Here is a 25,688-nt window from a genome sequence, read left to right as displayed (position 1 = left end):
GCTTTGTAGTGACTTCCTGGTTTTCTCTCCTTAGCTTCTTGCAATAGAGGTGAACACGCCGGAGAAATTCAGCTCCACGGCTGACATAGTGATTCGCTTGCTGGACACCAACGACAACGTCCCTAAGTTCTCCTCTGACTACTACATTGCCAGGATCCCCGAGAACTCTCCAGGGGGCTCAAACGTAGTTGCTGTTACAGTGAGTTTCATTCACCTCTTAAGAAATGCTCTCTTTTCTGTGTTTCTGTGAAGACTGTTCAAGTACCTTAAAAATAGTGGGCAGAGGCAAGGAGCAAATCCTACTTGCCATTCAGCTTCCAGACTGAACTCCAGTTCCTTTCCAGAATACACATACACAGAAAAAAATCCACTTCTGGAAAAAATAAGGTTTTAGGCAAACGTTTTCCAGAACAACAAATTTACTTTAGTTTTTAATTAAAGGCCATCTGCTTTTAAGACAAATCACATGGCCTGTGAGTATTAAGAAAGCCCCAGTCAAATCAGTGTCCAGCGGGAAGATTCAGTTATGGCTAAGCAGAATTGGATTTACTGGATTTGCTTGCTTAAGTAGGAGTAAAAAGAAAACAACATGGCTGCTTAGTAGGTATTAGTCTCCTCCTCCTGGGAGGAATCTGGCTGCTAAATGCATAATTAAACAGTTAATGAAGGCAGGAACATAACATTAAAATGTTTAGGGCTGGGACAAACATATGATACATATATAAGTATCTTCTCACAGTGGGAAAAATATGCCTATAGATTTTCCAGTATCTCACATTTTCATAGAAAGTAAGTCAGGGTGTTACATGGGCCCTGTGTGGTGGAGGAACATTTCTAGCTGTCAGTGTGAGGTGTATCTCTTCATTGCAGCTGCTGGGACTGGAAACAGATCTCGTCACACAGCCAAGAAAGCTGCTGGCCACTTGGGGCTCAGTGGGTGATGCAAGTCACCTTGCACAGGTCTCATGGGTAAGGATGGTGGAGGCAGGTTGCCAGAGATCTCCAGCACAGGCTGGCTACAAGTCAGAAAGAAAATTAAATAATAAGAATAATAAAGTGCTGAAGGCAAATTTTAGGGATGGAAGAATCAAAAAAGAAGTTGAACATAAACAGTGCAGAAAATATTATTAGAGGAAACTAAACAGAGACTCCTAAACATCACTATCTTAGAGGTAAGAGAAATAAAAAATTCTAGGAGTGGACAGCAAAAAAAAGAAATTTAAAAAATTTTGCAGAAACAACAAAACTAGCCATTCTGAGCCAAAGTTCACAGGATATCGTAGCTGAGGATTCTGTGTAAAATTTAGTCATGCGCTGTCAACCTGACTCAGATTCACAAATATACTTGAAAAACTAAGATGCTCCAAGTATGCAGAAGGGCAATTCTGGAAGAAACCCCAGGTGTGCAAATGTTTTAGGAAAAGTTAGACAGTACTATCAGCTGCGGTCAAAATGGTGAAGTGAGAGAATCTGACAAGCTCGTGTCAAAGAACAAAACAACCCCTATCAGTAGGGATGCAGGTGTGTTGTGTTAACCATGAAGGAATCAAAGACATTGTTCCAGTTTTCAAATATTTAAACAGGAAGATGAATGAATCAGCCACTGCCACCATGAGTTTTGATGGTCAGATACAACAGTATAATATAACACCTCCTCAGAGCTATCAGAGAAGCAAGAGCTTATGGAAATAGCTGCTACCAAATCAATAGCTTTCCTAATCCTGAGCTGAGAGAGGAAGCCAACAAGAGTATGAAACAAAGATATCATCTGGCATAGTATTTGCATTACTAAAAGTCACACAGGCACAAGAGTGATTAAAATGTAAACAAAGCTGAAATATTGTGTATAGATTGAAACATTTGTTATGCACTACTTTAAATTGAATCAATTAAACAAGCAGAAGCTTAAAAATACTCTATATAAAAGTAAATAATTTTGCCTAGGGAATATTCATTAATGTTTAACTGATAATTAGGAAGGCTTGAGAGCGGGCAGTGTGTTCACGTCGTTGAGATTATCTCCATCTCTATCAAAGGAGGATGAGGTAACTGTGGATTGATGGGGCCATCTAGCGTTGCTCTCCCTGCCAGAGCCCCCGGGCACCAGGGACAGGCGGCATCTGAACAGCATTCCTGGGACTGGCAGTGACATTTCCTGGTGTTAGATTGTGCATATTTGCTCATGCGATTTCCCACTAAAAGTGTGATGACAAAAAGAGGGAAAAGCATTTGGGTTTTTCGTGGCCTGTTGTTAAAAGGGAAATGAAACATTTGGTTTTGCATTTCAGTAAAGGATTACTCTGTTTCCTTTTCTTAAGGCTACAGATCCAGATTCAGGGCTTTGGGGAGAAATCAAGTACTCTATCTACGGAACAGGAGCAGATCTGTAAGTAATAAATAAGTAAATAAAAATACATAATCTCTAAGCAGAGTTTTTAAGGAATTTTAGAAAAAACTAACATGCTCATTCTTGACCTGCTCATTTCCAAGGACATTTATGCCATGTTCTTTGTGAGTTCTCTGAAAACAACAACAGAAGAACTAATGTGATCATTAAACATCTGCTTCATGAACCCGAGGAATTTTATCCACAAACCCCCAAAGACACATAAGGTAGCTGAAGTATCTATATACAGGATTTTTCCAATCACTATTTGAAAAACGCCTGTAAGAGAAAGAGGAAGGTTTGGCCTAATTGTGAAGAGCCAGTTCTGGAAAAAAAGATCCCTTGTTCTTTCCTCTTACCTGTCCATATGACTGTACAAATAGTTCAGTTTCAACTCTTGTCAAAATAAATCAAAGAAGACAAGACATTCAAGAATATAAACTTCAGCTTTGGAGGTCAACTGTATTGGATGTTATATTTAAACCTAATAGTCCTTCATCAGGGAAGAAAAAAATCTGATGCCTACGTGATTTGGTAATGATGCCTACCACTTTCTCACTGTCTTTGGGAGGACAGTTCTGGAGGAGAACATCTCTGTCACTGTGTCCATCCCAGCACGGTCCATCCCAGCATCTGGCCCATTGGCTGGGGCTCCCAGACATGACTGGCATCAGTGACATGGCTGTCACAGATATTACTGCTGGATTCTGCAGCTTCTGGACGTGGTGGGGCTGCAGGGCAGAACACTGGAAACGAATGAGCTTTTCAGGCACTCACCCCCAGAATCCGTTTTTCTCTGCATATTATCCACATGGAGCTAAAGCTGAACTCTTCTTGTAAAGGTGAAAACCATTTAGGAGACACAATCAAAGTCCAAAATCCAAGATGTTAAGGGTGAACCTCTTCTGTAGCCAGAAGGATACACATACAGGAGCATTTCCAGGTTGGATTATTTTCAGCCTCTTCACTAAGTCTTTAAGCCAGCTGCTAACTGCAGAGAGACAAGCAAGAAAAGGTCATGTCATGCAGGCAGACCTCTTAGGTTTAGAATGTAGCAGCTGGTGCAAAGAAGCTTGTGAAGGTTGTTGACAAAGGATTTAGGAGAAAAAATATAAGTGCAACTTTATTTTGATCGGCATTATGGGGATGCTCAGACTTGCTGTTCTTATGCTGTTGAATGAGGAAATCATAATGTGAAGACTTTTTTTTTTTCCTTCTAAAGTATTTTTTTAATTTTCTTGTGCCAGAATGACATAGCTCTGAAAAGCTGGATTGATTTTCTAGTTCTAGCACCTCCAGATCTGCTGAACACACAGTTTGATGCAAATTTGAGAATTTCAATTAGAGGCATGATGTTTTATGTCTTGGATGTTAAATCAGTGGATGTGCAGTTACATAGGCAGAAAAATGAATTGTACTAGAGTAAGATAAAGTGTTAACTGTTGAAGATAAAACCATTATGCTGATAATTTTACCTTGGTAATCCAAGCTGCCAGTGGGAATGTTTCTATTTTTCCACTAAAATGGGAATGATGAGAGTACTCTCTGCATGGTTAGACTGGGTCAGGTGCTAAAGAGGCACTTAGCACAGGCACTGTCTCCTACCTAGAGTTTGCACAGCTATTTCTACCTCCAGGTCTCGACTCTCATCAAAATTTGTGTCTATATTTAATAGGGTAATGAGAATAACTGAAGATTCTGGATTACTAAGTGCCCCTTTTATAATCATTTTCAATTGGATTCACAGTGGGAATACAGAAAATATTTTGTTATCCTGTACATTAATCAAAGGGTATATAAAAGCTTTCATCTGTTAAAAGCCCTACTGCTTGGAGTCTACATCAGCAGTCCATTTTAAAAAGGCACTGCATTGGTATCTTCTCTATAAATCCAAGCTTTGGGCTGACACTTTTGACAGTGTCTCAGTAATTACAAATGTGTAGAATTGAACTTGAAACAGATAAATCTGAACACCCACTCCATCCCAGTGCCAGTCTATGGAAAAGTGATTATTTTTGGAGAAGATAATTTGCCCTGCAGTTTGGGAGATTTGAGAGCAGACATTTTTCTTACCCATTCTGAGAAGAGCTTAACTATAATATGGAGCACACTTCCCTTAGCTATCCAGGTGATATAAGAAATCTTAGTTTATGCAGGACATGATCTAATACACTGTACTTTTAAACTGGAAAAAAAATAGGCTTAATGTTTTAATGCAAGGAAATCACTCTGGGAGAAGGCCATCACACTGAGCATTTACTGAGGACTTTTAATAGAAAATGCAGCTAAAATGGCTAATGCACAATAGATAGAAAAACACGAGACACTGATGGCTCTCTAATTTTCAAACCTAAAGAAACCAGACAAAAAATAGGTAGAGTGAAGAATTTGGAAAGATCAGCCAGACAAGAGTTAGGTGAAGAGAACCAGTCTTTGGGCACAGCATTTCAGTGTTTACAGCCTGAGGCAAAGTTGGGCTCTAAGCATGCATTAAGTGACCAAAAACCCAAAAGCCTTTTCTTGCTTCTTTTCCAGGTTCCTAATCCACCCATCAACAGGCATAATTTACACCCAGCCCTGGGCTGTGTTAGATGCTGAAGTGAACTCGAAGTATAATTTCTATGTGAAAGCAGAGGACACAGATGGAAAATACAGCTTGGCTGAAGTGTTTATCACTGTGCTAGATGTCAATGACCACTCTCCAGAGTTCAATGAAAACATCCAGGAAAAGACGATGATCATTGGGTCACCAGTGAAGATAGAGGTGAGGGACAGTACTGTGTGTCACCAAGCAGAGTTCTTTGGAAAAGCCCCAGCTCTGCTGTTTATTCTGAGGGAGGTCATGATGAATGTCTGAAAGTTGGCTTTTCCTGCGGCTTTATTTTGCACATCCATTTGGATGTAACAAATGGATTAAAGTGTGAATTATAGTATTTACAGGCTGCTGAGAAGGAGAAATAAATTCTATAGGCAAAATATAATATTCTGTTACAGTATTTGAACCATAAGCTGGTGGAGGATTATATAGTGATCATAAGAAGTCCAAATAAGATGAGTGAATGAAAGTACAGGGTTTTGAATACTTAACCTTCCTGACACCCTTTGTACTCAACCACATGACTTATTTCCCTTTGCTTTGTCGAAATGTATTCATTGATCCAGTGTGGAACAGAAGGTAAAAAAATGCAATAACAATTCACAGGCAAAGGAGCAGAACATCCTATGTTATACATATTTGAATGCGTATCGTGAAGCCTGATTGCACAACATATAATGTTAGTAGAATAAATACCACAGCACAAAAATTAAGGCAGCTATAATTTATGGCATGGAGCTAATTCCATTGTTCTCTATCACTTCACATTTGTCCCCCATGCTGTGTAAGAAGTTCCCCAGCAGTGGACCATTTGCATTCTACAGATAGATTATGGTTCAGTTTTTCCTCTGATTTTATTTAATCTCAAATAGAAATCACTCATACAAAAAGAACTCTAGTCCTGCTCTTTTTCACTAGAAAATGTAGCATAGCTTCCAAGATAAAATAAAACCAGCCCAGTCATGGCACGGATATTATCAGAAGTGAATGCTCAGAAACTTTTTGTCCTCAGGCAAAGATACAAACAATAACACCTTTGTTTTTCACACTTCCCCTACCAGGCTATAGATCAAGATGCAGAAGAACCCAACAACATCGTGGATTATTCCATCATGCAAGCAGACCCAGCCAACGTGTTTGATATAGACCAAAGCACTGGGGAAATCAAGCTAAAATCCTATATTCGTTCCCTGGACATCATCCACAACATCACAAAAAACAAAGACTGCATATGGTCATTGGTGGTGCAGGCCAAAGACCGAGGCTCCCCGTCCTTCAGTACCACGGCAGTTCTGAAGATCGATATCACAGAAGAGGTAAGCAAATGTTTTAGAAAAATCCTCATGTGAGACAATCCTTGAGAGGCACTAAAGGGCAGACACTGCTTGCACCATTTCTGAGACTTTCTTGCTAGCTCTGTTTTGTAGAGTGTTTCTCGAACCTTGTGGTGAATTTGGATTCTACAGCCACAGATGTAAAAGACATTTTGATCCAAAATATTGTAAAGGTAAAAGGTAGGAGCACAATGTGATTGGAAGATGAGTTTCTTGTACCTGATTGTTAGAGATAGATGTAAATTAAGGACTATATACTCCTGAGAGCAAAGGTAAATCCTAACTGCTAAACTTTTGGGTTTTTTTTTCATTCAGGAGAAGAAAAAAATCATTTTCCTTACAAAAAGTGAGTGGAAAGTAGCTGGGGCCAGAATGAAATAAATCAGAGCAGTTGTGCAAGTCAACATAAATGACATAGGAAAAATAAAAAAAAACTTTATAGAAATGCTTTAAAGTACTTAGAATTTTGGATGTGAGTTTAATAAGTGAAGTATTATTAGCAGATGAAAAAAGAAGACTCTAAAAGATAACCCATGTAGGTTGAGAGTTTCCTTTTAGTCCAACTTTTGCGTCAGCCAAAGAACGAGCAGCGATTTATGGTGTGCAGCGCATGCTTGCATGATTCTTATTTATTGTAACCGCATTGCCATGCCTTTAAGTAGGTACCAGCAGGGAGGAAATGGGCTTTAAAGTAGATGAGAAACACATCATTAGCCTGACAGTCTCTGGACCACACACATACTGGGCAAAGATGCTAATCTCATCCTACAGACAGCAGCTGGCCATCTCTTTGTTTGGTCACAGTGCTCCCACTGCTCCTTTCTCTGTTACAATCTTCCTCTGTTTTCTCCATCTCCTCTTATTCTGCTGTTACTCCTTATGAACCTCATTCACATGATTGTTCTTGTATACAGTTCAGAGCCTGCTGCAAGGTAAAAGGTGTCCGCAGAGATCACTTGTGCTCATCAGCAAGATAAACTTAGCCACCAGCAACATAGCAGGGCAGTGCCTGGCGTGGCGCTGCCTGTTGGGGCCAGCCAGCCCTGTTGCAGGTGACAGAGCTCGGCATGGGCAGAGCGTGTCACTGCAAAGCTCTGCCACGTGGAGCTGGGGGCCTGTGCATGGTGGATCTCTGTGATAAGTCTAGAGATTTAGCCATTCCTACATATATAAAGAAAAAAAACTGCTTAACACTTTGATTTCTCACGAAAACATAAGTTGTGGTGGGGTTTATATAACAAATAAGAATTGCCGCCCGCAGCCAGCAGTGGGAGCACTTGCCCTCCCTGCCTTGCTTCCAGGCTTCTCGGGGTGCACATTTCAGGAGTGCGTGGCACCAGGTGGACTCAGGCACTGTCTCTGCTGTTGGCCCTCAGCCTTCCCTGCCCTCCTGGATGAGCTGGTAACCTCTCCATTAACATGTGGGGCTAAGGTACAGAGCTGATGGGTGTCGAGTGGAGGGAGGGTGCCCCACGCCTCCTCTGCTGGGGGAGAAGGCGGCAAAGCTGATACTTCGGGACAAAGAGTTTCCTGGATTTCCTTCTAGTGCTTGAAGCAACAGCAGCACCTGATGAAAGAATGTGTCTTATATGAAGTCCCCTCTGTGCTTCCTCTTCTCCCCTCCAGAGGTACAGTTTTGGCAGGAAGCGAGAGAGCTCCTCTCCTGATAAAGTCTAAGGGGAAGCAGAGAGGGCTGGGAAGACATGGATTCTTTTCATATACAGTTTTTCCTTTCTTCCCATGTTCTTCTCGATGCCAAGTCCCAACACAGAGCCTGATATAGCAACAGCATCTTCCTTCTTTGAGTAGGTCTCTTCAGCAGGATCTGGACTACTAATTTGATGTCACATCCTCCTTAAGCTTTTGTACGTCTCCATTACTTCTTCCATCGCTTGCAATGATTTGTATTGGTTTGGCTTGGTTTGGTTTTATCTAACAACATCACATCCTTTTGCAGAAACAGATTTCAGTTTTCATGTGTGTGAGATGCAGTGCCAGTGCACAAAACCCTTGCTCACTCCCTGTGTCCCAGGGACAGCACAGGCACTGCTAACACTTTGTGAAGAAAACAATCTATTGGTATAGGGATATTTCACACACACTCTCTTTCTCTGAGGCTCTTACAAATGTACATTTCATCCCCCTGTGCTCCAGCTGTACAAAGGCTCTTATTTTGCTCTTTGGTGGACATTTATATATTACTGATTTTGGATAAGGACGATATTTTTGAATGCATCCTCTAGAGGTTTCCTGCAGTGTTAATCACAGTAAGTAATTAAATAGGCATATTTTCTAATTAACGTTTACCATTGCAATTAGCACAAGACTGTGCCCTTTGAGATGGTTGCCTTGTGGCTAAGTTCAGCAGTAATGCACACCAAAAGGACCTTTTTCTCCTGGAATAATGCAGTGGTAAAAAAATCCAGAGGCCTTTTAATTTAACTGAGTCTGATTATATGGAAATTGGTATTGAGTGGCATCTGGTTATTTCCTATTCTTTCTCAACAGAATAAAAAAACATCTGCTGGAAAAGCCACTCTCTTTTCATCCTTATGTCTTACTCAGAAACCTGGAGCTGATTCCCACTCCTGATCCTGAAGGCTGGCCTCATGAGGGCATCCCTCTGCCTCTTGACTCCACTGAGGTTCTGCAAATATAGGGGGCGTTTATTTACACCTGTTCATGGGCTGAGGCTTAAGTCCATATTTAGACAGCATAATCTGTAGTTCTTAATAGCTTTGGCCACTCATTTAGACTTCTAAATATAGCTGATGAGTCTCAGTTTTAGATTCTCCTAATTGAAAGGTTCAACAAAAATCTTCTATGAGTTAATACGGAGATGTCCTCCTCTAATACTGACTCTGCAACCATGGGAACTGTGGCTGATGACACTAAACAGCCTTCGCCACTTTTGCAGAGCAGTTAGACTCTTCTTTCCACAGTTCCATGGACTTAAAAAGATTGCTTTGATTTGAGAAGTCTTGCCCCATGCTGGTGTTTGTATTACAGAGAGATGTAAACGCAACTTTCGTGTACGGTGATAGCACTGCACTTTGGGATAAGCACTGCAGGGGCAGCTTGTGTTCTACCTCAGATCAGCAGTCCATCCCTGCAACAAGGCTGGAGCAAAACCCCAGAAATGCTGAATATGTGGATGTGGGGTCCTCAGAACCAGCTGGTTCATTGTACAGATCCACTTGCTCAAGTCCACGCAGCCTGAGTTGTCAGTAATAGAATCATAGACGTGTTCAGGTTTGTAAAGGCCTTTAAGATCATCAAGTCCAACTGTTAACCCAGCTCTGCCAAGTCCACCACTAAACCATGTCCCTAAGTGGCACATGTACAATAATCTGCAATAGCTTGATCTCTTAACAGCTTCGTCTACTTACTTAGACTTTTAAATATAGCTGGTGAGCTTTAGCTGGTCTTGTGGTTGAACAGCTCAACCACGCACTCCTGTCGGGTCCAGCTTTTGGATATATGGCCCACTTGCTCTGCTCACTGCAACCCATGCATTAGGAAAGGTTCTGGAGAAGCTGCCACAGCAAAAAACCAGCAGAGCATTCTGTGAGCAGTCGTATTTGAACTCCTGTGATGCCTGTTAAGAAAGAAAATGTTTCTTTCAGGTTCTGGCCCACAGAGATATGGTAGCTTTCATTTCATTATGTATCTGCTTTTGTTTTATATGTGCTCTTTTATATACACTCTTCAAAATACAGCATGCCTCTCATGAAAAAACAACAGCTTCAGCAAAGTGACACTATTTGTTGACCCAGCTCTGTGGAACTGCTGGTAATTGACAAAAGGATCTGAAGGTGCTTTAAATGTACAGGGTAGTGCTCAGGGCCAACCTGCTTCAACTGACTGGTCCAAATGCTCCCAGACTTTCCCTGTTAGAATGTGCTCAGACCTTTCTCAGAGCTGTTCTGGGTATTAACTGACTGGGCCACACTGATGACACAGACAAGAACGCAGTTTTTTTGGTGACAAATGCACTTCCCATAAGCCTCTCTGAAGGCTGGCTAAGATGATGAAATTCCTGGCTTATTCCTCCTATTTATCCTGTGAGTGTCACGGCCATGACAAATAGGAATTCTCCCACTGTGTGCTTACGAAATACTTGATGTTTTTATGCAGACATTACAAAAGAGTTGTTATTCAAGGCTAATTCTAGACAAAGCTTTGTATAGTACAGGTCCAGTAACTAGAATAGAGGCTGAACCAGCTAACTGTTAATGGTTTTAGTTTTGGTATTAATCATCTCTTCATCACTGGAAGCTCTGAACAGGTGCCAAACTTGCTGAGACCAGGGGGTTGAAAGAAGCCAAATGCTGAAACTCCCCCTACAACTTTCATCAGTTTTTACCCCTGCAACTGTAGTACACTAGCAATGTGTGCTTCTGTCTCATCCCATTTATTCAAGGGTTTCAAATACCTAGTGAATAATTATCAGTGAGATACAGCATCTTCTTAAATATATGTCATCTTTCTCCTTGTGTTGGTCCTATGCTCTTCAGCCACCAGTGCCTCGCTACAAAATACATCTTGACAAGACTCATAACAAGTGGACTGATTTCAGGCCATGTACTTAGCAAGGTTTTATCTGACACTTAATTAATCTGACTTTCATGTGAAATTAAGTAAACCAGGGTAGAATTTCTGTCATCTGATGGGATTTAAGTACAAAAAAATCCGTGAAATGCAGAACCGCAAAGCTGATGTGAATCTAAGCTCCACCAAAGTCATGGGCTGCTCTGCTTTTGGTTTCTAGGTCAGGTCCATTCCTAATCTATGTGCTATGCTGCTACCCTTTATTCCCCTATCAGCCAGGTGTTTATATGTACTTCCTTACTTCTTTTAGTATTTCTGGATTCAGTTCAACATCTTTGCAACTGCCTCCTCTCCTGTGCCTAGTTCAACACTTAGCTCTCTTTATTTTATAGGCTCTCAATCCTATACACATTTCAGTCTAGTTCCCCAGCTGTATTTATAATAGATACTGGCCTCTTTCATATATAACCATGTGAGGGTTGACCATTTCTCTTATTTTTGATATTTCCAGATCAAGTCCAGGGTAAAATCCTATATTTTAGGCCTCAAGAAGCGTCCATGGACAATATTTGGAATATGCATGAGTGGCGTCCTTTCCACCATTTCTGTTACAATGGTGATCTCCACCATCATGTACTGGAAAAGTGTGAAAAGATCCAGGCTCCACCCGCAGGGCAAAATCCGCAAAATTATACGGGGACCTCCGAGACGTACAGTGTGCTAACCTGGAAAGTGAACTGGCCATTCATTTGTCCTTAATATGCCATATGTAGCGTATGTCATTTCTTATTTCTTTTCTTTCTGAAAACAAAGCTCTTTAGCTCTATTCATCTCCCCTACCTCAAAGAGTTTTGTTATGTCTGTAAAAGAGTACTTGAAAACAGAATGCAGCACATACCTGCTAACTATTCATTTGTACACTGCCATTTTATAAAATTAAGTTTTCTGATATTCTTTTCAATGCCATGCTCAGTAATTGAGCCAATTATTTTCATGCTCTGTTCTTGCAAGTTAAACAAACACTATGGTGACATGCAGGAATCTGTCCTAATTTAGTGGCAATACTTCTGTAAGCTTTTGTGTTCAACAGTCATCTACCTCACAGTATTAATTTGCCCAGTCTCCAGCCCTGTCTAAATTCTCCACCCTTGGACTGGCTCTTTGACTCTCATGTTTCTTAGAGACAACTTCAATCAGCCCTGCTTGTTACATATTTTGGACAAATGAAATTTCTGGGTCATTGTCTGTCCCCTAGAGTAAGTCATGTGTTTTCTTTGTACTCCTTTACAGACTCTTCACAAAGGGCCTATGGCCGCCTTTTTGATGCAAACTAAAGATAACCCCATGAAAGCCTTAGGAGTGCTAGCTGGTGTCATGGGCATAATGGTGCTGATAACTATCATGATCTCTACTGCCATGTTCTGGCGCAACAAGCGGTCCAGCAAAATCATGCCGGTAAGAAGGATTATAAAAAAGAGACAGATCCCACCATCCCGGACAGTCAGGATGGAGTGGCTGAAGTTCAAGAGGCCCAGCAATGCTGCGGAGAAGTTTGTCGTTGAGGATGATGTCAAGAGCCTACATGAGAACAATGAGAACAGCAACAACAACATCCAGGTTACCCCCGTGCCACCATCAGCCCCCTTGCCCCCGCCACCCCCTGCCCTGGCTCCCAGGAGCGATGCCCCAGGGTGGCGGGTGCCAACCGTGTCCGGCTCCCTCACTCCCAAGCATACAATCAAGCCACCAAAGAAGAAAGGTCATAGCAGCACCCACAATGCCCTCGTGTCAGAGCTCAAAATGAGGTTTGAGAAGAGGAACGCAGCTACTGGGGAGCCCCACATCTAGGTGCTCTCAGCAGCCCCCAGAGACTGCAGACTGTGGCTGTGCATGGATGTATCTACGTGCTGTGCTCTTCCCCCTGTCTGTCAGCACCCTGTGAACCAAGAGCAGCTCCTCTCTGTGATAGCCACCCCTCACCTTCCACAAGGACCACGTGCTACAGAGTCACCCCACCCACAGAAGTGCTGTGGTCTGTGTCCAGTCGCGACTGCAATTCCTTCAGCCCGTGTCCCACTGCTGCTCCCTCCCTGCAGCTGTCTGACCATGGTGCTGAGTACACCAGCCACAGTCTCCCCAAGTGAACAGGGATTCAGGTTGCTCCCAGTTTGGAAGTCTTTACCCAGAGCCTGGGTTTTCAAACAAGATGCTCTGCAGCCAAGGCCCTGGAAGATGCTGCTTCTGAGCTGGTCTGGCAGGTGGGTTTGAGGTGTCCAAAATCCCATCACTTCAAATCCCAGACCCACTTTTGAAGGCTGTGGCATGAGCACCAAGTCATCATGCAGGTCTCCTACAGCAGTGACACTGCCCTGTCCTCAAAGTGTAACAAGCTTTGCAACAGCTGACGGAGTGATGTGCTCACGGCCTGAGTACCTTCATTCCCAAAAGGTAAGCGGGCAGGCTTGGAGAAGTTCTTCATTTTCCTGCAGCTTATGCTGGGTTTTGCCAGAGTGCATTGACATGATGCTGTGCTTTGCTTCTGCCCCGGACTTCGCTGCTGAGAAGGAGACAGGAGGGACTTTTCAGCCTTCCGTAGACCAGCTGGGGCAAGACTGGAGCACAGAAGCTCAGTAGCAGCACTCTCAGTACTACCTCCTTCTGACACTGAGCCCCAAAAAAGGAGGAGCCCAGCAGGAGAAGGACACAGATAAATTCACAGGGAAGACAAGGTAAAACTGAGAGTCAAACGATAAGTGAAAAACATAGACAAGTGCTGGAAAGTCGCATATGTTGGTCAGGGAAGTGTCTGGAAAGATCATGTGGTGTTGTATACTGCTAGCAGAAGGTGTCAAGGAATATATTTCATCACCTCTCCTGGCTTGTTCCAGGGACTGGTGAGTGCAAAATGAGGTTTCCATAAAATATTCTGGTTTGTCCTATCAGTATTTTTGAGTGAATTACGCAATTCCCCTTATGGGAAGGGGGGGAGGGTGGGAAGGTAGCTGACACTTTTTTTTTTCTGTTATGTGACAGTAAAAAACCCCTGAGGGCAGAGCACTTTTTTCTACCCAGCGGTTTCTCCCTCATGTTTGTTTCTGAGGAGATGTTTTTCAGCTGGGCATCAGGCTGGGAAGAAGGCAGAATGGACTGGGCTGGCTGGGCACCCTGCACCTTCTGCCTGAGCCCTGGCCCTGCAGAGAAGCTGTGCTGTCATGGATTGACACTGGGAACATCAGGATGGGGAAGCCAACAGGACAGGACAGGACAGGACACTGTTAATTCAAAGGGTTCCTGAAAGTTCTCCAGCTGTCATTTCAGTTGAACCAGCCGACCTGGCACTCCAGATCTCCTCTTACTGCACTAGCTGGAAAAATTCCCTTTTTTTGCACTAGGACTTCATCAGTTTAGGGGATAGATGGTTGAATAAGAAGTTACCCACTTACAGGGAAAATCCTGTATTTTTTAACTTCAATCTGCCTAGAAGCCAGAGGGTGACTTGTGGGCTGAGCCAGCAGCTGTAGCCGAGAGGTACAGCAGGGTCCCAGCTGGGGACCATGACAGCAACACTGCACCCAGAACCTCTCCCATCATGTCTCTTCTTTTCTCCACTGTTTTCTTGCTTATCCCCCACACCTTGGGCAGTGTGGCCTGAGGCCAAGGCTCTGGTGTTGTGTGCAGTCACCTTGTCCTTGAGCTGGTCGGAGGGAGGGGACAAGCCCCCAACCCCTCTCTTGCTGCCCTGTGCCATCACACGCCTTCTGTTGGTTGTGTCTCTGCCAGGGTCTGCAATGTTTCCTGAGGTTCTAAAAGTTTGTTGTTTATTCCCCATACTACTGTCTTCCTGATGTTGTTTCAAAGCCAGTATTCAGTGTGCATTCTCTAATGAGGAAAGCCTATAAAGACCATTCAATTAAGTGAGATTTAATAGGAATTACAGGCTTGTAGTCTTAGAGATTATATTTAAGAGGCAATAAAGATGTTTTATTACTATGTTGTAAGACTCTTTCCAAGTTACTCTGTATTTCAACTTCAAAGGTTTTTGTTAATAAATTTAAAAAAAAAACCTGCAAAAGGTGCTTCTGTGCATGGTGTGCTTCTACTTGCAACGATGCCTTGTCATTGCCTGTTACATGACCAAAAGGGCACAGGCAGCCAGGCAGCTTTCTAGGATGGCCAAATGGACCCTTTCATGGGCTGCAAGTCAAGAGAGGGGCTATGTGCTTTTTGGACAACACCAGGCTGGAAGGAGAGGAGGTGAGAAGCAGGATGCCATGTGGCACAGGGGGTGGGCAGGATCCCATAGTGCTCTGCAGCCCACTGCAGCATGGCCCTGGGGGCAGGAAGGCTCCTCACGAGGCAGCAGATTCAGCCTGATGCCAGTGGGTATGTGATTTGTTACAAACTTTTTACACTTGGTGATGGGATGTTTTGTCTTTCTCTGCCTGTTCCCTCTCTGTGATTCAGCAGCTCTCTCCAATCTCTAGTGTGTACTAGTGTTTGTGTCGACTGTGATGGAAGGCCAGTCATTACAGACAGTGCTTTGTTTTTCACTCCCCTTCATCCACAGCCCCACACTGGTCCTCAACCAGCATCAGCTCATGCCTCACTCTGTATGCACTGTCTACACGGATAGCTTTTCCAGGTCAAGGTTTCCCTGCTTGGCTGGCTGTTTCTGCCCCTTCCTCACCGCTCCAGACCCCCTGTGACATGTGCTGCAACTGCCTGGTCTCCTCTATCCCTGCAGCCAAACCCCGGAGCTCCTTGGCATTCGGGTTTCTTTGCAATTTGTAACTGTAAAAGGCTAGAGAGGAAGCAGAGGACATCTGTGTATTCTGAAAATCTGTCATGTTTATTGCTTTGACACTAAAAGACTGACAAGACTAGGAAGTCCTGTGAAGTATTCACACCAAGAGTCCGCAGTGACAAAACAGGTCTCTGTGCAAAAGCTGTGCAGCATGTTACAGCAGAAGGAGGCGCTCGGAGAGGAAACATGGGGCCTGAAGAGACACAGCATGGAAAACACACACCAAAAAACAAAATACAACTACAAAGCCAAACTATCACAGAATGAAGCTCACATTAGGTTCTATCCCTGCTTACAGCTGGGGTGCCTCCTGTAGATTTTTATTTTTTAGACAATCTACAACAACACATATGACAATGGTTGTGCTGGAAAGCGTGAGGTCAAACCAAGAAAAATAATAGTTCACATGTCCTTAGACCCCTGAGAATCACAGCAGTGAGCTGCTCTGCAAGCAGGAAGCTGTTTCTTTTAGGTGCTTATTGGGGCTTTTTTGCCTCTACCAAGGAGGCAAGCTTTGGTTTCAAAGCAGTGGGATGGGCAGGCACCTGTCTGCATTCAGGGAAAGTGCCTGGCTTGCACCTTCAGCTCCCAAACCCCTGCTCCACCAGGTTCTCTGCCTCTGTCCACTTGCCTCACCAGCCTGTTCAGGCTGAGCATCCCCATCACCCCCTGCAGCCACAGCACCATCCTGGGAAAAGGGGTGCAAGTGATGAGGAGTGTGGGAGGGGAAACAGTAGTTCAGTGTTTGCCTCTGAAAGACAAATTGTTTTTCACCGGCTCTGGTTCCTAACTTTAAAGAATATATTAACAACACTTGTGTAGCACTAGGCACAAGTGTGTGTTAGAGTGTGCGCGTGTGTGTGTGTGCACTAGTTAGTCTGAAGCTAAAACACTCCTCTAAGATGTGTTTGAACACAAGTAAAAAGCCCACCCCTTCTCTCTAATACAAAAAAACCCCAAAACCATAATAACTCAAAACCCACAAAATCCTGTGCTGTGGCTGTATTACACTGGGGTGTTCAGTAAGCACTTGCAGGTTTCCTGTTTGTGGTACAACCAAAGCTGTGAATCTCCTAGGGCTGCATAAACCTTAAGGAGGAGTAAGAAAAAAACCCACAAAACAAAGCAGAACAAAAAAACCCACCCCCAAACCCAACACCTCTGGTCAAAATAAAAAAAATTTTCTCCAAGTAAAAAAAAATTTCTCCATTGTGTTCACCCAGTCCTCCCCACCACTCATTGCTGGCTATGGCCACAGCCCTGCTCAGCTCCCCTGTCCATTCCCAGGAGGTGGCACACAAGAGAAGCTGGCACCTGGCGCTGGGCAGAGCTGCGAGCAAGAAGAATAAATAATTAAAGACGCCTGTGTGAGTGAGTGAGGGGAGACCTTTGACCTTTGTCCAGAAGCATTGGTACTGGTTTGGGGGTTGTTTTTTTGTCAATGCCGGTTTTCTTGGTGTGTCAGTGTGCGTTGCTCCATGACAGTGCTGCAGGGGCAGCCCGGGGCTGTGGAGGCACACCTCCATACCTGCGACCAGACACGCCGGGCACCTCCATTCCCAGGGCTCCCCAAGCCCACTGCAAACAACAGTCATGTGTCCCACCGTGCCCCGAGTCCTTGCAGCACAGAGCCGCCGTTGCATGGTCCTTCGAGAAAACCAACACGTGCTGTGGCTCGAGGTGGTCTGTGAAAGGTGCTGCTGTGGCCGCGCTCGCAGGGCGGGCAGAGGCTGTGCTAGTAGAGGTCGGCGCTGTTCCTGTGGGGCGGCCGGGTCTTGCCAGGCTCCTCACGGGCTGGAGGCCGCCGGGTGCCGCGGACGTCCTCGGGGCGGCAGAGCCCATCCTCGCTGCCGGCGGGAATGCTGTCCAGCGTGCTCTCCTTGCTGCCAGCAGCCTGTGCCTGGCCCCCGCGGCGGCGGCGGGGGCAGGCTCTGGGGCAGCGGGCCAGGCAGCCGGGCAGGGCCTCAGCGGTGCAGGCGTACATGCCAGCCGGCACGGCCAGCACCATGGCGCACACGATGACCACGATGTGGATGAGCTTCTCACGCTGCTCCATCTGGCTGACGTCGCTGCCTGTGACAAAGACAACACACTGGCCCTTGCGGGGAGCCTGGTTGCGCACGGCCACGCAGACCTCGTATTTGGTGGCGGGCAGCAGGTCGGTCACCGAGTAGGTGTTGACCCCAGGGCCAATGTAGATGGTGTCCTTCTGGGCGGCGTCATAGCGGCCCACCAGGAGGGTGTACCAGGTCTCCCCCGGCTCTGCTGCTGCCGCCGCCGCTGCAAACCACTCCAGGGTGATGCCATAGACCGTCTGCTTGGCAATGCGCACTTCCACGTGGGCGCCTGGCTCAGCGGGGGCGATGGGGGCCCAGCCCCGGGGAGTGGTGGATGCCCACGGGGCCACCACACGGAGGTTGATGGCCACCGAGGTGTTACCCAAGAAGTTGGCGGCTGTACAGGTGTAGTTGCCGGCGTCTGCTGGCCGTGCCGCTGGGATCAGCAGCTCAGAGCGGACGGTTTCCTCGCTGATGGGCTCAGTGGTCACTGCAGAGGGGCAAAGGGAAGTTGTGTCAGCAGGTAGGGCCCCTCTTGTCTGTGGCAGAAGGGAGCCACCATTCCCTTGGGGCAGCCCTGAGACCAGCATGGGATGGGACTCTGGCAGGACCTGCCCCACCCAGGGAAGAAGTAAGAGGGGCAACAGGAGTGTGCCAAACCACACAGAGCACATCAGGAAAGTGTTGTCTGTCTGAAAGGCAATAAATATACTGGGACACCCAAGCACGGGAGACATGGAGTGCACCCAACTCCTGCCCCAGCACAAGTTGCTGGGGAGGATGATGTGGGCAGAGGCCCATGTGCCATGTGCCATCAGCATTCTTGGGTCAGGGGAAACCAGGGAGAGCCACTGAGAAGGCACAGATATATTTTGGACGCGTGCTCCATCCTCTGTTAGGATTAAGTGTGGAAAAACATCAGACTCAAAAGGCTCAGGCCAAAAAGAAGTGGATGGAGCCAGGAAGTGTTGGGCTGGAAGTGAGATGCAGTTTTAAGAACAGTATGAAACCTTGTCAGCTACCCAAACAGGGGTGTAGGTTGGGAAAAACCTATATGTAATTAATTCAACATGGGCTTGTGCAAAGGCATACAGGTGCTGCTACAGCGCTGCAATTGAAGCAAATATCAGCTCAGGATTAAGGGCTAATGCTATCCTATTTAACTAGCTGCCTTATTAGGAACACACAGAGCCTATGCAGTGCCTGTATGCCTATTATCTTACCTGATGAAAATAGCAACTTGTCCTATTGAAGACTCTTAGTAAAAATAAATGTGAGGGAGGACGGATTGGGAGGAAGAGGAAAAGCTTTCATTTTATGAGGCCATCGCTAAAGAGTATGAATAAGCAACACTTAGGGAGAACAACAACCTCTGTTTCAGTTGGTAGAACATGCATGGACATAGGCAACAGAGCTGCATTGTTTTGTGGTTTGTGTGGTATTTCTTGAGAAAATATATGGAAATAGTATAGGAAAATACAAGCCTGTGTATATGTGTGTGGGCTGATGCACGTGTACATACAAATATAATTATATAGAGTATGTGCATATATATATGTAGTATATAATGTATACTGTAAATATACGTGTATATTTAGATAACTACATATTTATTAAATATGTACAACTGATACAGTATTAATAGTTCCTACATCATGTGTCATGAGGAAAGAGCTACTACCGAAAATCCACACATAAGATAATTGTGTGAAAATGAGGCCATGCTCTTTTCATCTTTGACTGATATCCTGCATGAAGCAGCTCTTCTTATGCTGGTCAGGCGTGCTCAGATGCATAGGATGATTAAGATTATTTGGATTATTGCCACCACAATAACTGTGATGGGGCTGAGAGTTGCTGAGGTGACTGAGATGGCCTGCAGACCTTGTGTAAGTAGAATAGCAGACCATAAATTTTTAATGAAGAAAAAAAAGAAAAAAGAAGAAGAAGAAAAAAAGCTTTGCTTACCATTAAATGCCCTTAAAAGTTTGAGTGCATAGGTCCACCAGACAGCAGGGGATGGGCTGGCTTCCACAAAGCAGGTCAGGGTGATGTTTAGCCCCGCTGGGACTGTCAGATTGGTGTCAAGGGCTGAGGTCAGGGGCTTCATGCAACTATTAAGCTCCACTTCATGAAAAAACTTCCCTGTCCTGAATTTTGGGCTTGAGCACGTTAAATAGGAATTCATCAGAATAATAGGTGGGCCAACCGACTTGATAAACTGGACAAATCCCCGCAGGCGACAGTCGCAAATCCAGGGGTTGTCGTGGAGGGCCAGAACAGCATTGGAAATAGCTTCTATCTGCCCCTCTGTCCTCTGGCTTCTCTGGTAGACAGGCCAGTTGTAGAAGACATCCCTGGATATGATGGTAAGCTGATTTGAGGATAGATCTAAATAGGTCAGGTTGGGCAGATAGCGGAGTGCATGTTCTGGAAGGACATCCAGCCGATTGTGCTTCAGATCCAGGATTTTCAGAGTTGGGGTGTCTTGAAATGCTGTCCATGGCACTGAACTTAATTTGTTCCCTTGCAAGCGCAGCTCCTGCAGAGCTGGCAGATATTCCAGGCTCTTGATGTGCATCACTGTGATGTTGTTAAAATTGAGCCAGAGATACTCCAAGGCACTAACATTCTCAAAAGACCCACGAGGCAATTCTGTTAGGTGAGAATTTTCGATTCTAATTTTCCGGATGTCCTGAGGGATGTTTGCAGGGATCTGCCTCAGCAGTGCAGACATGCAGAGCAAACTCCTAAGGAGGAAAACAGAAAATTCTTCAGGTCACATACCACGTTTGTGTCTAACAAACCAGTTCCCTATAGAGGACGACAAGCACCTGAATAATTACATGGTATTGTATATAGGGCATGCATAAACCATACATCATCCTTCTGTGGGTTTTATACCAATTTTCCCATGAAGAATGCAATTAAGTGATAAAAATGGCTATGTATGCAACTACATATCTCAGGGAAATAAGAGAAATCTCACTCTGTGCTCAAGCTAGCACTAGTCAAGTGTTGGAGGAGGCACTCCATGCACCAATCTGGTTTTGATGCTCACATCATTGGCAAATATATATGAGCTGCTTTGCTGGTGCTACAACAGGGTTAACTAGCGTTCTTACCTTCCAAAGCTGTCTTGAGAACAAGAGCATCCTGTGATACAAGACGAAGCAGATGGGTTTATCTTGTGGAAGGCCAGAAGAAGAAGAAAAATATGACAAACAGGGTCCATATTCTCCTTTAAGAAAGCACTGTGCAGGGGTTTGCACCAAACATGCCAACAGCCTCCAAGAAACAAATCCTATTAGGTGTAATCTTCCTTGACGCAGAAATAAATCCTGAGGGGGACCCAACCCTAAAGAAGACATAGTATGGTTCATAGTCTGTGTCGAAGTGCTAAAAATCACCCCCGGGACCACTCTTGGCATTCATCCTCTAGCTGAGGGGATTCTGACAGACATATTTATTTGGTTGGTAATATGAAGATGGAGCCAAAACCACTTCTGTTGCCAAGCCAAGTAATTAATCAGGCCTAATTACCTTTTTTCTTTTTTTTTTCTTTTTTTATTTCAAGGGATCTGTCTCTGTCTCCTGTATTTTAATGGCATTTATCAAAGCAGAACACCACAGTAAGGCCCAGATTCACAGCTGGAATTCGTCAGTGCACAGTGCTGTATTGCACAATCCATCCAGCCCCAAACCCTGCCCACAGCACTGTGCAGGGTGTACTCATGGTGAGCATGAAATCTACTCCCCAAACTTAGATGTTGTGTCATGGAAATATAAGTATGGCACCTTTTTCCTCTGAAACAACTCCACCTCTCCCTTCCCCACTAGCTCAATCCTTACATGTTGGTAATGAAAATAGCAACATAGCTGTGGCCAGTCTGTGGATTTCTCTGAGAAAAGAGTATCTGGTAGTCAATCTCTTCCACAAGTATAAAATTTCAATGCTATTCTCTAGGTTCCCCTGTAAGATGTTCAGGGACCTTGAAAAGCTCAGTCTAAGTAGATCTATGAGAAGGGATTTTGAGTAACCAATTTTTTTATTTTTTTTTTAAATCCAAAATAGTAGGTTTTGTTTATTATTTCCAAGAAGTTCTGCATTCTCCTGGGGCCATCTAGTGTGGATGGGCTTCACTACAGCATGCTGAGGAGTGTGCCTTGGAAAGGGGTTGCACCTCACTGCCCATATGTGTGACGCTGGGTCACAAAGCAAGATTAGCCTGGACCTACTTAACCTCTGACCTGTGGGACAAGGATAGAAAAATATTTATAGCGTGATGGCTTAGAGCTATACCTGGCTCAGGGTTTGTGCAATAGCACAGCTGCTGTAAACCTACAGAAGACATAGGCTTGATTCTGCAGCATTTAAATTGACAGGAGCTTTTATTTCATGGCAAATCAGCACAATGAACTGGTGGGGAAACTGCTGGGGACTGATGCAGCACCCTGTGACTGTCCCCTATGTATAAGCAGCAGGTCAGGAGTATTGGCCCTGTGGGGCTGTTATTGTTTGCTGTGCCTGGCATCTAACCATAAGCACATGGGATTTTTTATGGGATTTTTTCACTGAAATGTTCCTTATTTGTCCATGGTACAACACTTGATTTTTTTCAACAACTGCTCTACATTTAAACATGTCAGTGAGCAAGGACTGAAGACATAAGGCTGCTGATCTGTAGCACAGCAGATGCAGCAGCTATAAAACCCCCTCCTGGGGACAGGGGTGGCCATTGGGGACATTTCTTGGTGAAGCTGTTGCAGTGAGAGTGGCCCAAGAGTAGCCCCCATCAGCCAAAGCAGAGACTCCTTATGCACTTTCTGTGTAGCTTAAACAGCAGAGGGAACACCCATCAGCGGGGCTGGCTGGCTAAACTGAGAATGCTGCAAGAGCAACAGTGGCAGCTGCCATGGGAGGATGTGTTCTTCCCATTTATCCATCAGCCACTGAAGCAGAGGGCCTCAGGGACTCCCATGCCCACCCAGCAGAGGTGTGGGCCTCTGGGAAGACAAACAGCACAGTCACCATTGCCTTTGGTCTTCTTCTGTAGTCTGTCATGAAAATATTCCCTAATAAAACAAGGATATTATTATTTTATAATAATTTTATAATTTTACACTTTAGTATAACTGGCAATAACAGTAGTAAACTACTTATGATGTAGTTAGAAAATAGCTGAGTGTCAGGAGTTTGCTCATGTGTGACCTGCAGGGCCTTCAGCAGAAGCAAAAGAAAACAAGTGTCTTGATGGTGTTCAGCTTTAAAGATAATAGGACACCTTCCTGTGATGGTACAAATGGCTGAAGTCCACCCAGATCAACTTGTTCAGTTATCCTGGCCAAGTATTCACAAGGAATAGACAGATCCACCAGTGCATGGGATTCGAGGGAAATGCAATGGAAAACTACCCACTGAGTGAGCTGCACACATGCCCCTAGCGAGGCCGCTGGGTTGGGATGGTTTGGCTGTCCCAGCTGTGCTAGCAGGGCAGCAGGAGACATTCACTTTTGGTCTTTTAAGGCCCAACTTTGTAAAGACCTCTTCCTTACCACCTTCACACCCCTCCTCCATGGCACACAGGGAGAGTATTAAAGCATGTAGCAGCTAAGTCTTCAAAAAATCTTTCATGAAAAATGAAGTGTTATTTATTAACAGGTTTATATACAGAGTAAAAACTACTGGTGAGGTTCCCTCCATGTACATCTTTGGGAACAAAACAGGTGTAGAATGCCCAGTGTTCTGGGATGCAGCAAGTAAAATGATATCCAAGGCTCTCTATTAGAAATACATTATTTAAATAAATGTGTTGTTTAAGAGACTAAAAAAAAAAAAAAAAAAAAAAAGAATTGCAGTTGCTTTCCTTTTCCTGCATGAGAATTCTTCCCAGTCCCACCTATCCTCTCTACAAGACTGGAAAATGGCTTTTCAAAGAGTGTTGTTAGTACCATGGGACAATGCTCTGGTTGTTTTCATGCTGATATTTATTTGCTGCTTGAAAGGCCATTTATCTAAATATTTCCAAATTCCAAGTGCACTCAGAAGGTTCACCTGAGAGACTAGTGGCGAATTACTTATCAAAATCAGATGAATTAATGGGTAGCAATCTACTCTCTAAGGTAGAGAGAGGCAGGGAAGGAAAAGAAAGGGGGGGAAAAAGTAAAGGAAAAAAAATCCCCCTGTGTTAGCCACAGCCCTTACATTTATATTCCCTACTGGAGTGGGATTTTGCCTTTTTAATTCAGCCCAGTTTATGCCTGCTTGTAAATTTAATGGTCACTATTGTGACAGCAGATGTCCACTCAGTTCAGCTGCTATTTAACATCATGTGGCATCCTGGCCGAAGCCAAAATGCAGAACAAGCTGTCTAAAACCCAAGCTGTCAAAATAAATCTCCATAGAGACATTGTCTGCTAATCCATGGGAAGTGGAGTTTAAGAAGCTGCACTGATTGCCAAAGCAAAAGCCAAAAGGACACTCGTGCTCCCAGCTATGGCGAGGGAGTCGAACTCCATCTTGAAATGACAGGCACACGTGGGCCTGTAAGAAATCACGTCTAGGCTGAAGCTTTGCAATTAGTCCCTCTGCCAGGGCTTTCAGTGTTAGAAATCCCCACAGGGCAGGACATAAGAGCTGAAGGCTGCAGTTGGGTGTTTCAGATACAGTACAGTACGGTGGCAGCCCTGGCTTTTGGGAAATATGGGCACTGCTCCAAGGCTCATTGCTGCTCTGAGAAGCTCCTTCTCCTGCTCACTGAGGTGTACACCCTTATTTCTCATCCATTTGGACCATTGCTGGCAATTGCTAAATTCTTTATTTATAATCTTGAGTAACAGGAAAATAAAATGGGAAACAACCCTTTTGTTCTGTTTTGTGCAACAGTTTTTATCTTCTGTTCGTGGACTTTAAAGCTGGTGAAGCTCAAAAAAATGACTACTGATTAAATATATACTGAAATTGTACAGGGTTTCCCAGTCAATTCTGACACTGAGGGACTTGGACATCAGCTTCTTTGGGACCCCTTTAGTCTTTAGATTTCATTTTGCTATTGGAATACTTTCAAAATCATTCCTCAGTGTCCATTCAGTTTTTAAAATATCTTGAAAAATATTTTACTGTCCTTCTTGACACTTTTGAGTTGGTAATTTTTTTTCTCAAATTTATGTCTTTGTACACACACACTTTTTTGTCCTATTTTTTTATCATTTAAATACTTTTTAGTCTATTCTTTCCAGGCACTTGGAAATAAATGTGAAATTTACCACACTTAATGCAATTATAGCCTTCCAACATGCTTAAATCACACTGTGGTCAGTCTGAACATTACTTTGCATTTGTGGAATTTTTATGCATAGGTGGCATTAAAAATATTTGCAAAGACTTTATAATTCAGATCCAATATTGGTCTTTGTCTGGATCTCCTCACCAGATAATCTGGACACTTTTTAAGATGTTTGGAAAAACATATTTCAAAGCCTCAACATGTGTTTTTACATTTCATCTTGTACTTCAACTACTTGCAGGACTCAATTTTAACCATTTTGAGCACAATATTTCATTTATATTCTGCTCAGTTCCCTCATTTTGATAGCTATTTTCTTGCAGATCCTTTTAAGAAAAAGAAATAATAAAAATTTTTAGGTACAGTTCAGAGCTACTTGGATTAATTTTTAAAACATCATTACCTTCTCCTTTAAACTTTATCCTTATTTTTCAATTTTACACTACTCTGATTTCCAAAATAAGTACTAAAAGATACTGTGGAAGGAGGAGTTTGATATATATCACATGTAATGCCCTTCAAGGAGTGGCTCATACTGCTCTCCAAAGTGCTCAGCCCAGGTTGCTGGTGCAAACCTCATCTTATTCCTAAGTATTCCTGACGTGGTCCAACACTCATCTGAGAAGAAATTTTAAAATAGTAATAGTAGGGAACATTATACTAAAAGAGATTCC

General features: G+C 44.0%; 2 protein-coding genes across 2 annotated transcripts in view; one reads left to right on the top strand and one right to left on the bottom strand.

Annotated features, from left to right (window-relative positions):
- Positions 1–13,022, top strand: part of CDHR1 (cadherin related family member 1) — a 43,731-nt gene extending 30,709 nt beyond the window's left edge. Inside the window, exons 13-17 of the mRNA XM_027698628.1 lie at positions 35–199; positions 2,319–2,386; positions 4,922–5,150; positions 6,044–6,298; positions 12,158–13,022. Of these exons, the coding sequence (XP_027554429.1) occupies positions 35–199; positions 2,319–2,386; positions 4,922–5,150; positions 6,044–6,298; positions 12,158–12,715 (1,275 nt within the window). The 3' untranslated portion in view covers positions 12,716–13,022. The remainder of the gene's footprint in view (positions 1–34; positions 200–2,318; positions 2,387–4,921; positions 5,151–6,043; positions 6,299–12,157) is intronic.
- A 3,012-nt stretch (positions 13,023–16,034) lies between these two features.
- LRIT2 (leucine rich repeat, Ig-like and transmembrane domains 2) lies at positions 16,035–21,257 on the bottom strand. Its single transcript, XM_027698627.1, has 3 exons — positions 20,854–21,257; positions 19,697–20,478; positions 16,035–18,218 (listed from the first exon to the last, which is right to left on the bottom strand). Exons 1-3 carry the CDS (start codon positions 20,961–20,963, stop codon positions 17,407–17,409), a joined length of 1,704 nt encoding a protein of 567 aa, XP_027554428.1. The 5' UTR covers positions 20,964–21,257; the 3' UTR covers positions 16,035–17,406.
- Between the last annotated feature and the right edge of the window lie 4,431 nt (positions 21,258–25,688).

This window comes from Neopelma chrysocephalum, unplaced genomic scaffold (genome assembly GCF_003984885.1).
Source record: "Neopelma chrysocephalum unplaced genomic scaffold, ASM398488v2 Primary Assembly neopelma1_131, whole genome shotgun sequence".
In the NCBI taxonomy this organism is placed as follows: Eukaryota; Metazoa; Chordata; class Aves; order Passeriformes; family Pipridae; genus Neopelma; species Neopelma chrysocephalum.
The sequence above is the reverse complement of the archived record's forward strand: the minus strand, read 5'-3'. Positions and strand labels throughout refer to the sequence as shown.